General features: G+C 48.2%; 2 protein-coding genes across 2 annotated transcripts; one reads left to right on the top strand and one right to left on the bottom strand.

Annotated features, from left to right (window-relative positions):
- Window positions 1–7,443: 7,443 nt before the first annotated feature.
- On the bottom strand, window positions 7,444–9,852 carry Asppvi_001054 (THO complex subunit THO1/HPR1; the record flags this gene model as incomplete). The annotated part of the gene is made up of 7 exons (XM_043297358.1): window positions 7,444–7,876; window positions 7,931–8,244; window positions 8,342–8,491; window positions 8,544–9,230; window positions 9,289–9,407; window positions 9,461–9,539; window positions 9,613–9,852. 7 exons carry the CDS (start codon window positions 9,850–9,852, stop codon window positions 7,444–7,446), a joined length of 2,022 nt encoding a protein of 673 aa, XP_043153293.1.
- Window positions 9,853–10,086: 234 nt separating this feature from the next.
- Window positions 10,087–14,507, top strand: Asppvi_001053 (RNA helicase aquarius; the record flags this gene model as incomplete). Its single annotated transcript, XM_043297357.1, has 4 exons — window positions 10,087–10,322; window positions 10,380–10,480; window positions 10,536–14,015; window positions 14,068–14,507. The coding sequence occupies 4 exons, from the start codon at window positions 10,087–10,089 to the stop codon at window positions 14,505–14,507; spliced, it is 4,257 nt and encodes a 1,418-aa protein (XP_043153292.1).
- Window positions 14,508–14,549: the final 42 nt, after the last annotated feature.

The following is a 14,549-nucleotide window of genomic DNA, read 5'->3' as shown; positions in this document are numbered from 1 at the left end:
AAGGCTAATGTGATAGCCCTCCTTCTCCTATTTTGCCCCTCGACTTGATTTAATATGGGTTCGTCCTTTTTCCGAAATGATAAAGGAGAACGGCAAATATCGATTGAGACTGAGGGCCAACAGTAAGAGAATGGAGAATGATCCGCTGATGGGTCCTGGAAACGGCCGGGGAGTGACCGGACGGTGGGTAGGTAGACTGGAAACGGTAGAGGGCTTATAGTGAATATTAAGCAATCAACAGTGCGTAAGTGGACAGGCGAGAACAGAACGAAACGAACAAAAGTGGAAACGAGCCAAACGGCTAATCTAATCATCAAATAAGGCCAGTATTGGGGTGAATCATAGGAGATTAGACCAAGCACCAAGGCCCAGTTCGAGTCCCAAAGTGATCCACCGGAGGGCCCAAAGTTTGCCAGCCTAGTAGATGAGGATGATGCTAAGGATGCAGCAGTAGGCTCAGTTAACTCCTCACTGCCACTCATTGGACAATCAGCCAGGGACGTGCTTACCTATGGTGCTGAATGAACGACCATGGGATTCAGACGGAAACCCCCAGGCATATGATATGGCTATTCTATAGGAGATATACTAGGTATCTATCCTTATGGTGTCAATAATTCTCCCTGAGGGGGAAATCGGGGCTCGAAAACACAGATATAGTACACATATAGGATAAAGTCCAGAAAATTAAAATCAAACAAAATAACCGCTTCAGGGCCCATGGTAAAGTCGATACTAACTCTAAGAAGATGGACGGGCCATAGCTTGACGGTTCGGGAGACGGAGATCTTGGACCATGCTAACAATCCTACGAATAGGTACTACTAAAATGCTACCGCTTCTGATCGCCCTCTGGTGGCGCCTTGTCCGTAGAAGTGACGATCGATGTCAAGTCTAGGACTCGAGGTTAGGCCAGGTTGCAGGTGACAAAAGAGGAAAATAGTGGCAGGAAGTAAGCCCAGAAAAGGGAAAAGGAGGGGAAGAGGCAACATAAACACCAAGATGACAGAAAGTGGCGGCAAGCTGACTAGACAGGGGGACGGAGAAATTTCTCCATGTTGAAGGCTCGCTGATGTTGCATTCGTTTTTTTTCTGATGGATACAGCCGGAAAGCTAAGGTACTAGGTATCCAGAGCCAAGGTACTATGACTAGGGGGATGACTCTCCTAGGTTCAAAACCTCAACAAGGTTATTATTACATCTTCCGTAACCAAAGACACTACAGATCTTGGTTCGACTGTCGGGAATTGTCTCGATATCAACTACGAACTCGCCTACATAGAGGAGGAAGATTGAAATCCGTCATAGGAAGCGAGGCGGGTATCGCAAGGAGGCATGGTGGCGAACTGAACGACGACTCATGTCAGACCCGTCTAGATTATCAAACTAATTTTGATAGCAGAAAAGAACAGGGAAAAGGAAGAGGATGAACAAACCGAGACGTACTCACATGCAACGGCTAGTACGGAGGCTTTGATTATCTCTGGTCACTAAGGTTAGTGAGACCGGACTAAACGCGAGTAAGTTCACGATCGAGGTTCAGGCGCTCTTGTTAGAAATTAGCAGATGAGTACGGAGTACGACAGTAACCTAGACCGCTAAAAGAAAGCTACAGTTCGGCAACAAGTGTCGTTGTATGAGAGATATTTCTTTTTTTCCCCAAGGGACTGAAAAAGCCGCTCCTGGGAAGTGGCACCAGCAAGATGATTTGCGGGTCAATGGAAGCCTGGAACAGCAGAAGTGTCGTTCTAGAGACGCGCACCTGACTGGAGAGATGCTTTCTCTGGCCAACGGTTGTTTAAAAGGGTAAATAGACCCTGGTTGCCTGACTAGAACTGGTGCCGAGTACGGCCTCTTAGTCAGTCGCTTGAAAAGGAGGAGTTGCAGTAACTCCTCTGCAACCTGGACGCTGCTATGTAGCCTCTGCCCTCCAGTGAAATACCAAGTCCTCTGTGAACCGTACTCTGTACTGTATTCGAAATCTGAGACTGTGCCAGTAAGAAACCAACAAGAATTCGTTGTCCTTTGGGACACCATGTGGAAGACGTACCGAAGACGCTAACAATGCATTGGCTCCATAAGCCGCCGGAGACCCGGGGCGGCCGCCCTGTTCCAGAGGTCAAGCGAGGAGATCGATGATACCATAGGAGTACATCTTCCTTTAGTTCGGTTGTATTTTTTTTTTCTATTTCCCGATGATTTTTGGTTTTATTTACTTTTTTCTTTTTCTTTTTCTCCCTTTTTTTGCCCCCTCGTGGCTTGGAACCGAAGGACCAACCGAGAGCTTATTGACTGGATTGATAGGAAATCGAAGAGACTGAAAGAGACACGGTTGACCCTTGGCGTAGTGGAGCCAGTCGGTCAGTTTAAACTTGAAGAGTACCTAGTACTCCGTACCTAGACATATTTAATCTGCCTCGGGTCATGTATGAGCGAACCCTGGGACATTGCACGCGCACTCATTAAGCAAGAAATACTTACCGGACTGTATGCAATAACAATCCTAAAATGTCTTCACCCTTCACAGGCATAATGATCAGTGTCGATGGTATTTGCAAGTACGCACATGCATGGCATTGCATGCCGCCTGCAACTAACTGGATGTAGAACTAGGAGTCTAGGACAGAACGTTTGTGGGAATTTTGTCAGTAACCAGTAACCTGATTCAGTATAGTTGGCTTTTAACTTGCGCATAGCTTGGATTCGCGGAGGAACATGAGCCATTGACCAGGCATCCAAGCTGGTGGTGTGTCTTCGACAAGCTGACAAGGGTCACGACATCAATGCTCCCATTGTAACGGGGCGGAGTGCACCTCAGGAATGACCACCAAGCGGACCATGCACCTAGCGACCTGAAGCCTGCTAGATGCAGAGAATGAACCAAGCGTGGCACTAACCCGAATAATACCCAAGCCGAGTTTGCAGCTAGTCAATAAAACGGTTTTGACCATGGCCGCCTCATGCGATTGCATCGTTAGTAGCTAGTGCATAGACACTCCACCTTGGTTCTTCGAGGAGAGGGGAGGGGGGAGTGGACCATGAGAATAAAGAATATGAAATAATCTCCACCAGGAGCTTCTTGAAACATCCGTGTCAAGCCCATCCACGGAGCGTATATTTTGAGAAATTTGAGAGAGAACGATGGAAACATCCACAATTCGAAATCTTATTGGGCACTGTGGAAGGAATGAGGGTAAACCAGGCCGAGGCGTTGATAACGCAGAATCAGAGAACGCTAAAGACCAGATACGTAGTGTGGAATAATTGATTTCAAAACGATGGAGTTACCATTCCACAAGATCGATCGTTATTAGCATCATGGTAGCTGGCCCACGAGCAGTGTCTGTTGATATGATTGAAGGAGAAACTGAGAAGCCGTGCTGGTGGAAAGACAAATGGAGGACCTCTTCCGAAAGTGGAGAGAAGGTGGGATCTGTGGGTCAGGTTGCGTCTGTCACTTCAGTGTAACAATCAAATACGTAGCATCACTTCCATGGATGGTGAGGTAGGTAAAGTAGTAAGGTAGGTATGTACTATGTATGTATGTAAGAGTATTGATGAGAGGGCGGCTAGATACAGGGGAAGCAAGCAAGGAAAAAGAGGGGAGGGAGCGGGAAAAAAAGGGAAAAAAATCATGCACCCAAGGTTTGGAGATGCATGAATTCTTTTAAGCGAGGAACCTTTAGTAACTCAAAAGGAAGCAAATTGGTTTCTGAAGTCTGGTCCGAACGCACCAGGTAATGCATGTCAAGCTAAGAAATCCCGAGTACGACGGTGGTGGCTTGTGTTTCTACGCCAGACACGAGGAATTTCAGGAGGAGAATGGTCTGGGAGCTTAACGACACCTGGTCAACGACGAAAAGAGCGCAAAATAAGATGCATCGCAGTAACTAATGTCCACGGAAGAAATGATGGATGGATAATGATATGGCACACTTACGGACGTATTTCATCCTCCGTACTACGTGGATGAGACAAGGCCGGCCAAATAATTTCCGCCATCCGGTTCACAACAGCGGAGGATAGGCCCAATTGGATCAGCCAGTCATGATCGTGGCAAATCCTCGGATAATCCCTGATCGAAGATCGAGATTAAGGAAAGCAGTGATTGACAAGAGGTTGCTCCATACTTCGTAATCGTACCTAAGTCCTGGTCTCAGTCTGATAGGGTACCTTACTCTTTTTGCACTTTATACGGAGTAGAGCCGGAATACTGACGAAAATGGTTTAGTGATTGTCACTAGTAGGAGGATGTAACCACAGTTCCCACTGTCCGGTGCAAGTGACGGTCCGGCAATAACAAGCTAAACTTATCTTGTCGATAGCCCTTGATTAGTTCGTCCGTGAGGAAGAAGATTCCAGGAAAATGGGGCAGATAGGTGAAGGAATCATAAGCAGCCTCGCTTGACAAGAAATTCTCATCGCGGCGGCACAAGTCACGGTGTTCTCGCTTGAGATCCCGACTACAGCACAGTCCCTTGTGCGATTTTACCCAATCAATGAGTTGTAGAGCCGCCGGAGCATTTAGCATCTGTAAGGTACGGAGGGGTTTCGTAAGGTACCTACTGTGGTAGATCCGTCGTCCGTACAGTACTGTGTATGAAATAATGTAGTGTGTTGTTAGCGACAGGACTGCAGATCTCAAGATTCGGCAAGCTTCACCGGGGAAATAGATATGGCATGATCCTTGAACGACTAGCCAGGAAGCATTGAGATCTCAAAAAATTCAAGTAGTGTCAAACACAAGCGCTGAGCCGTTGACAGAAGGCTGAAGTAGCTTGAGATGTCCATGACTAGTTGAGGGCCGATCACAACAGAACAAAGGATCTCATCCATCATCCCTCGTACCTGGTTAATAAAACGATATGCCATCGTTCATACTTCACCATCCATAGTAGAGAGGTAGTACTCTTCAAAATTCAAAGGTACCTTGTCCTTAATAACAATGAGTAAGCAGTGCCAGCAATGGAGCAACGATGCGGGGAAGCTGATCCGAGGACATCGTCCATCGAGAATGATTGGCCGCCGACTTGTTGATCAACGACAGTACAGGTAGTGAGCAACGCAGCGTCTTCAATCTCAGGACGCCAAGCCTGCTGACAATCCCTTCATTTTCCTCATCATTTGTGATTCCATTATTTGCCTTCTCCGGATCAAATGATCTGTCCCAGGAAAGCGAACCGGATCCATCACAGTGGGTATCGAAGCTCACATTACGCAAGCCAGTAAGATTAAGGAGTAGATGCTGCGCTCATACATCCACAGCAGGCGCCATGAGTACCCTTACCCAGCCAGGTGTTTCTAGGCATAAGAAGATCTGTGTAGATACTGCTCGCACAAAAACAAGAAAAAGGAGACAGAATCTCTTGCAAGCTAAGCACTTCTCCGAAATGAGACCGTTGGTTTCTCAGTGAGTATCCACTTAGTAGTAGGAGACTTGGAAATCTTAGATTGATTGAATCATATCAAAAGTCAATGTATCTTGTTCAAGTTGTCATAAATACTTAGCTAGACCAGGCTGGTCCGTGCGAGTCGTTGGCCATGATGAAACATCGTTCAACGGCCTGGCAAGGACATCACCCATGGTCTGCCATGCGCTTAAGTTGATAGCTAATGCCTCGGTCCCAATGGAGGTAATAATATTTCCAGGGATCAAGTAATAATATTAGTTCAGATCAGGGTGATCATTGGTCTCGGATACACTGCCGAGGTTCTATGTACCTGGGATATGGATTTGGATCCTGCCGCTGGGGTTGTTGATGCTGGTCAGGCACAGCATATTCTGTAGTCTTAATATTATTCATTCCTGCTGATAATTGATGGCGAATCCTTGGTAAACGGCTTTAGCTGCAATAACTTTCTTCTTGTAAATAGTACTTAGCTGGTTACAACACATTGAAGAGGCCAGGTACAATTATTAAAATGAGATCTCCAGTAGATGCTTGCGCCAAATAGAACCTCCCTTTCCTTCTTTCCCCTGGTCGCGGGTATCTTTTTTCCCAGGAGTCGTTGTAGAATATTCTAAAGTACAGATCATATTGAGGTCATCGTTAGCCATCATGGGACCTACCTAAGGGGCGTTGCGGCTGCTTGCTTTTCATCTGTCTGAAACACAGCATCCCAAAACACCACTGTAATTTCCGCAAATGCCATCAACGGCTTGATAGGGAGCCCCAGAGGCGCTGTCATGGAGACTGGGCTCTCGAAAGAGAAAGTTAGAATGAACGTAGAAGGAATAACACACAGAAGAACTCTTCTCGCCAGTTACACCTTGACACTGAAATAATAGGAAGAAGAGAAACGATACACAGAGAAACAGATTGATGCCAGCTATATCATATCGAATAAATATCATAATTGCGATTATTATTCGTGGGTTACAGACACCAAAAAGAATAGTGAATACTCCGTCATGAACATGTTAATCCTGCCAATGCAAGAACTCTCTTCATCAATCAGTCGTGATTTTTTACTGATTAGAGTTGCTGATCCCCTTAGGGAATCGGGCCCACGCTCGTAGCTTACTCCGGAATATTCCTCTGGGCGGCCACAGTAAATGACATCTTTGCCAAGTTGCTGTAGGCCGCAGCTGGCCTCTGTGTCCACTGATTCCAGATGCGTCCACCTGCAGCTTTCGCTCCCACACTTTAAACCTCGAGGAATTCTCCGGCTGGCGGGCTGTGGGTCTTGTGGATGCCTGAACGCCTTCAATTTCCGGTAGCCGATGCACTGGCCCTCTTTGGCTTCCAACGTTCTAGACTAGTACTAGAGTAATCCACATTTCGAGAGGAAAAAGAATAAAAGAAGGGAAAAAAAAAAAAAAAAAAAAAGAGTAAGGGCTACTGCAGCCTGTCCCGAGATGCCCCAGTAGTGTTATTGCATTGCTGTTATCGTCATTTCCCCTCACGCTTTTCAAATTTACCGTGTTTTTCTTTCTTCATTTGCTTCCTGTTTTGCCCCTCTACCCCTGATAGTGACTGCTGCAGTCTGGCAAACACACGAAACTCGAGAACGTACTCCGTAGAGAAGACATTGTTTCAGCATATCGACAGCCCAGCCAGACAGCGACCCCTGACTTAGGGGCCGATTTTATCAACGATCATAGGCCATTGGCCAATGGGCCGACTGATGGAATCCTTGCTGTCGTCGTCTTGAAGACCGTACCTTGCATTAGACGCGTACCATTTCCAAACCAAGGATTGTTAGCAGCTTGGTCCATAATCCTCTTGAGATCTTCTGTACTCTGGAAAGACGGTCAACGTAGCGTTGCGACGTTGATGCGGGCAAAGTACTCATTGAAGTTCATCAGAGCAGTGTCGATCGATGGAGTAGTCGTAGGCAGAACAAGCCCAGAACAGTCGTCGAAATCCGGACTCTAAAATAAGCAAGTGTATGCTTTCATCTCAGCGCCAGGATACTTAAAACTCGCATGTCTTTCTTTCATCAGGTCGCCTGCGGAGCGGCGGGAACTGCTTCTTGATGGCTATCATTTAGATCGCCTTGTGTCTGTTCGGGAATTGTCGTGGCACCCTTTTCAATCGCCTGTTCTTCTTGTCCCGTCGCAGTGGTTTCGAGTTCGGCATCGTTGGACACCTTAGCTGCGGACTCCGAAGCCTGGGAAGCCGGTTCATGAGCAGGAGGAGTGGTGCTCTCGGGAGGTTGCGGGGCTTCAAACAGAGCCTTCAAATTCTTGCCGTCATCAATTTTGTCAAAGGCCGCGAGTTTGCCCTTGGCGGAAAGACGTAGAATGCGCCAGGTTTTACTCGCTTTTGCCCGAATCGCACTTTCCTTGTCTTCTTTCGTTTGCGCAGTATCAATGTCTAATTCATCATCCATGATACCCATCATGAACGCGTCAGCGGAGGGAACAGAATACCTTGACAGATGTCAGCCTCATGGGGATCAAATTCAGGGGCAACTAGGTACAAACCTCTCCGGTTCCTTCAGCTTCTCGATGCTTGATAGTGACTCTCCTTCAAGCAGAAAGTCGAGATTCAGGGCACCCATAGGCGAGGGACGAAGGCGCTTATTTGCGTATGTTTTTGTTGCGTTCTCGCGAGCACCTAGATACTCTGCGACTGAGACGGCAGGCCTTTCAATGAGCGGACAGCCCTCGGCTTTCCAACGGACCCAGTTCTTATCCCTCGAAAGAACGGTGTCAACCATGCGATAATAGAATTTACCACCAGTTCCTTCTTGTAGATATTCCTCAATGGCTTTCCTCATCTTGGTTGCCCACTTGGCCTGTAGCTGTTAATTCGTGTTCGAAGCGAGAGGGAAAGTCGCAGGGGAAGGGTTGAAGCATAACGTGGAAAAGCAGAAGGGGTGTCAAGCAGCTTACATCATCTTCGTTCAATACAAAACCGTAAAGCACCGATTTGTTCGTCAAATCAGCAAGTTTTGCTTTCGCTTTCGGTGTAAGAGAAAGCATAAAATCCAGGAGAATCAACGCCTGTACAAGGACGTGTCTTCTGAAAGCTGTGTCGTTGACCTGTAAATGATTGTTAGCAAGTAATTATCAGACCCACCTCTTAGCAACGTACTTCGAGGTCAAACAAGTCCCTGCTTGTCAAATACTTAGGGTTGAAACTGCTCGCAATCTCTTGGCCATCCACGCTCCGTTTCCGCTTTGTAGATTTCCGTATTTCCTCGGCTGTCTTACTGGCGCTTTGATTCTCAAGGTCTGTTCTGATATTCCTGAACGCAATCAATGTGCTCTCCAAGCCAGTCTTGAAGGATGAGAAATGCTGAGAGTCAAACACTTTTGTCGGGGCAGAGAAGTACGCTTGCAGGCCCCAGAAAACGGGATACAGAGCGTCTAAATCAACTGTCTTCTCCGAATCCTTGTCTTTAGTTTTCGAGACAACAAGTTTGGGGACTTTTGCTTGGTCTTGTACAAGCGTCTGAGAATCGCTGGCTGGAGGCAGTGGTTGGCCATCATGATCAGGCCCCTGGGGTTCAGTCGCTGTTGATGTTTCTTTTGCGTCGGGCATTTCCACATCCATCTCACTCTCCTTGGATCCTAAATTGGTAATCTCGTCAAAGGTGGTAACATTTTCGGTGTGATATTCGCCGCGGAGATTGACAGCACTTTTATCCCCAAGCGGGAAGCTCTGAAACAGAAATATGAAGACACGGCCACAAAATACCGTGTCCTCTGCCCGGGACAGCCTCCGAAGTAGCTCATTGCAGGATCTGAGGATGATCAAGCTCTTTTGCTTGAAGTGTTTCTGGAACAGTATCAGCGGATTTACTGCACGAGTTGTAGTGACAGAAGATAATATCAACCTTTGTATTCCGTTCTCGGCGAGACTCCAAATAATCAAAGACCTTGCGACAACCATCAATGGTTTGACTATCGAGCAACTCCTCGATCAACCAGAATATCAAACCGGGCTCGCATTGTCCTGTGCACGGTCAGATAGCTGTTCGTTCACAAGACTAGACGAGCGGAGCCAACCATTATCAGAAAAAATTGAGATTATGTCAAGCAAATTCCACATGCGAATAAACGAGGGCTCGTCAATTGTTGTGTGCGCCTACAGATAGCTCAGTGTTAGCTACCCATCGCACTCATGCTTTCATAGCTAGGCCTTTGAATCAGAGACATACCAGGAGACTGTAGAACTTCTCCCTGAACGCGAGTTCAACTGCCGCAAATCGTGTCTGCTGGTTCAGCTGTTCCACCAATCGCTTTTCTTCCCCCTGGATCGCCCATATCGAGTCGCCCAAATGAGCTTCTGTTAAAGGGGGTTCTATTTGCGCATCTTGTTTGATTTGTTCTGCTCGGTTCAGGAGATCATCGACCAGTTTTCTGTATATATGCATCGCATCATGGTCAGCAACCGACATCCTCATAGAGTCACCAAGAGCAAGCTTGACATAGAAAGGATGAAGGATGGCTGTAAGTTTGGCGCGAGCTTCGGATGATAAATGGCGGCTCTGCGGGCGGTTTTTAGCCGCCAAGAAGTCATCTGAGTTTAAACGCGCGCCAACAGCTTCCCTTTCCGCCCGCGACGGACCACTTGCGCAAATAAATTGGACCCGCGCCAGCAGTACTTTTGAATCAGTCCTCAACATCGAGGAATGGGCCTACAAACACGTCAGGCTATGGCGCACGGCCTCGATTCCCGGCCAACGGTGGAGGACTTCCGTGAGGATAGCTCATGGGTCCAGCTGGCCAAAACCCACTGGCTTGGGACCTCCAAGGTCCGCAAAGCCAAGCAGGATGTTATTAGAAAGGATTTATGGGAGCCCTTAGAAGCTGAAAACTTCAGCCTTCGTTCGCTTTTGACGCTGGAGAATTTGAATATCCTGGAGAAGTGCGCACCGCGACTGTGACTGACGCTCTTACGTCCCTTGAAGCTAATTGCCTACAGATATCTTTGGCCGACATATTCGGAAGATGCGTCCAATCACCATGTGCTACTAATTGCGCTGATTGTTAGCATTAAGCAGCGAGATCATTTGCCAATATGGGGTGCGTCTCCTTACGTTCAGGCCGGAGGTACCTGTGAAAAGCTAATGGACTTTAGAAACCTTCTCAGACAGGCCCGACGACTTCTCCAACCTTTTCCATCGGATCCTCTCTATGAGCGTCGACAATTCTCTGTCTACCTTCTCCCGCCAATCCATATTGTCTTTCATTATCAGTGCTTTTCAATCTCTGGAGAACGCCCTCATCCGAAAGGAGTGCGCACCTCTCGTCTCGATTTCCATCTGGCACAATCTCTCGAGCGAAGAAACTAGGGATCGAATTCTTGCTAAGGTACCATCCTTAAAGAAAGCCTGGAGGGCAGCTGGGAAACGGTACGAAGCTGGAGATGAGGCGGCGAAGGCCAAGATGCGATTCGAGCGATCGTGGCTCTTTACTATGCTTCTGGATCTCTTGCGGCGATTGAATGGATCCGAGCAGGAATTGTCCGATAATCTACGCTATTGTGAAAGGTTTCTGGAGTACCTGGTGGACTTGGAGAGTCAGCTTCCCACACGACGCTACGTCAACACGTTGTTGAAGGATCTCAACTTACTCCCGGTTATACGGCTTTCACAAATGTTCCGTTCTCCTGAAAATGCCCTCTTCCGCGACCTTTTTGAGCTTCTTAAACATTTTTCTGGATTCGCAATCGACGATTACACCGGCAAGCCTCTTGACCCCCACGCAGTCTATGAGAGCCATTCCCAAGAGCTGGCACGTTTGCAGCGGACCGCGATGAAGCACTTCAAGGATAAGTTGATGATCCTTGCTCTGTCAAACTACGGCTCAATCGAGCAACGCTCAGAACTGGAAGGGCAACTGAGTGCCCTAAACGATTCCGAGCTTGCAAGTCTCTGTGTGCACCTGGGTTTCCGGACAGATTATCCCAAACAATCCGGGGTCATGCCCACTCGACATCTCTATCTCGAGATACTTTTGTCATTCTACGAGCGCAAGGTACCGTTTCAAGAGACTGCATCTCAACTCAGCATTGTGCCCACAGAGAAAGATCTCTATGACCCTTCATTCTTGCGAAACGAAACCTATGACGGATCTCGACCGCTTGCCATTCCGAAACTGAATCTTCAATATTTGAGCCTTGGCGACTTTCTTTGGCGATCGTTCCTGTTGTATCGCTCCGAAGCTTTCTTCCAGGTCCGAAAGGATATGGAAGCAATTATCAAGCGGATGCAGCCTCGATCAAGCCGCGATGGCAAGACGCTGAGTTTCGATGGCTTCTCTCGCATGGCCATTCCCATCTCGAAACCAGCCATAATCGAGGTTGCGCCTCCTAAAGTAGGCTCGTCAGAACCAGCTTTTGTAAGGGCTGAGATCGCAATTGAAGTTGGCAGATTAGCAGATCACATTCGGAAGGAATGGGACTCACTTCGTCCAGATGATGTCGTCTTCCTTCTAGCTGTCCAACCCGGTAGCGCGAACAATTCCATTTTCAGGGACAGCTCAGCAGAGACTCCGAGTCTGTTACACCTCAGGACTGCAACAGTGGTCCAGGTCCTTGATGAGCAGGGTCGCCCACTTCGTGAACCAGTTGCGGGCCACGTGAATGGATATCAATCTCGACCTCGCGTCCGGAGGTTGCTGCTCAATCTGGATCCGTCCGCTTTCAAGGCTGATAAGGATCGCACCTCCCAAGGGAAACAGGACATTTATCCTTTGATAAACGTGATTGCGAGACGGAAAGGGCGGGAGAACAATTTCAGGTCGATACTAGAGAATATACAGAGGCTCATTGTCTCTGATGTTACTCTTCCTTCTTGGATTCAGGATATCTTTCTAGGATACGGAGACCCTGCAGGTGCCAGGTATACTGAACTGCCAAACCGACTGAGGTCGGTCGATTTCCGAGACACTTTCTTGGACTGGCAGCACCTGGTGGAGAGTTTCCCAGGATGCACCATTGAGCCCTCGGGTAATGAGGCGTCGAGTTTCGGTCCCCCGTACGTAATTGAGTACGTTGAAAATTCCACCAAAGCGCCTTCAACGACATCATCGAAGAAACGGCGGAGAGACCCGGTCGAAAAAGAAGGAACAAGTGCAGGAGTGATACGCGTGTCCACATACAAACAGCCGAACCCAGGTCCCTATCCCGTGGATGCTCCCAAACTCAACGCCATTCGTTTCACGCCAGCCCAGGTTGAAGCTATCGCATCCGGCACGCAGCCCGGACTGACTGTGATAGTTGGCCCTCCTGGAACTGGTAAAACGGATGTTGCAACTCAAATCATCAATAATATTTATCATGACTTCCCGAAGGAGCGTACCCTTCTGATCGCGCACAGTAACCAAGCTCTTAATCAGTTGTTTCAGAAGATTGTGGCCCTAGACATCGATGAGCGTCATCTTCTTCGACTCGGCCATGGTGAAGAGGAACTCGAAACCGAAACTAGTTACAGCAAATACGGCCGTGTCGAGTCATTTCTTGAAAACCGCAATTACTTCCTCGCTGAAGTGACACGCTTAGCGGCGTCAATTGGTGCAGAAGGCGCACACGGTAATTCCTGCGAGACGGCTGGATATTTCAATACAGTCTACATCCAGCCAACCTGGGCGAAATTCTTCGATTACGCTCGTGCCGAAAGTACAACCACTGAGGATATTATTTCGTCTTTCCCATTCCATGCCTACTTCTCAACTGCCCCTCAGCCTGTATTCGATCCGGCCGCTTCGAAGGAGACATTGCTTGATGTGGCGGAAGGCTGTCAACGGCATATCGACAAGATCTTCTCTGAATTAGAGGATATTCGCCCATTTGAGATTTTGAGGCAATCCCGCGACAAGGCAAACTACCTCCTTGTGAAAGAAGCGAGAATCATTGCTATGACATCTACGCATGCGGCAATGCGTCGACAGGAAATCGCCGACCTTGGCTTTCACTATGACAACGTCGTGATGGAAGAGGCGGCGCAGATTACTGAGATTGAAAGTTTTGTTCCCTCCGCCCTACAACACATGAAGAATGGCGAGCTCCCTCTGAAACGCGTGGTTCTTTGCGGCGATCACCTTCAAAACTCTCCAATTATTCAAAACCTTGCTTTCCGCCAGTACGCCCATTTCGAGCAGAGTCTTTTTCTACGTTTGGTAAGACTCGGTGTTCCTGTGATCAATCTTGATCAGCAGGGCCGAGCAAGACCTAGCTTGGCCGAACTCTTTCGGTGGCGTTATAAGCAGCTTGGGGATTTGCCCATTGTTCGCACGGCTCATGAATACAAGCAGGCGAATGCTGGCTTCCAGTACGATTATCAGTTCATCAACGTCCCAGATTATCAAGGGAGCGGAGAAAGGGAGCCGACCCCTCACTTCATCCAGAACCTGGGAGAAGCCGAGTACGCTGTGGCCATTTATCAGTACATGCGACTTCTCGGGTACCCGGCATCAAAGATATCCATTCTTGCTACCTACGCAGGCCAAACGGCCCTGATTAAAGATGTTCTTGCCCATCGATGTGCTAAAAATGCACTGTTTGGCATGCCAAAGATCGTAACAACTGTGGATAAGTATCAGGGTGAACAGAACGACTGTAAGTTGAACCATCTAGCGCGATGAGTTATGCTGACCTGGGATCTGCGCAGACGTTATTCTTTCCCTTACGCGAACCCGCACAGTGGGCTATCTCCGTGATGTTCGCCGCCTTACGGTTGCTCTTTCCCGTTCCCGTCTAGGTCTCTATATCCTCGGTCGTCGCGAGGTGTTCGAGTCATGCTATGAACTCAAGCCGGCCTTTGACCTTCTCCTACAGCGCCCTGACAAACTCATGTTGACCACGGGCGAAATGTTCCCAACCACACGATCGCTGGACGACGAGGTTCAGGGTACGCCTATGGAGGGAGTGGAGCATCTCGGGCAATATGTGTTTGAGATGACTCAGGCCAAGGTTAAGGCCATGGGTGATCAGGACATCATAGTAGACGATGCAATGCCTGACGGGGACAATGAGCTGTTGGACGAGGATGAAGTCATGCTTGGAGCGGGCGATGAGCCTGAGGAGGACCCATTGCATGAGCATACTTGAATAGCCGTGCAGGAGTCAATTTATGCCAGCAACTTGACGTCA

This window comes from Aspergillus pseudoviridinutans, assembly GCF_018340605.1.
Source record: "Aspergillus pseudoviridinutans IFM 55266 DNA, scaffold_1, whole genome shotgun sequence".
NCBI classification, from domain to species: domain Eukaryota; kingdom Fungi; phylum Ascomycota; class Eurotiomycetes; order Eurotiales; family Aspergillaceae; genus Aspergillus; species Aspergillus pseudoviridinutans.
This window is presented reverse-complemented; position numbering and strand designations above follow the sequence as displayed.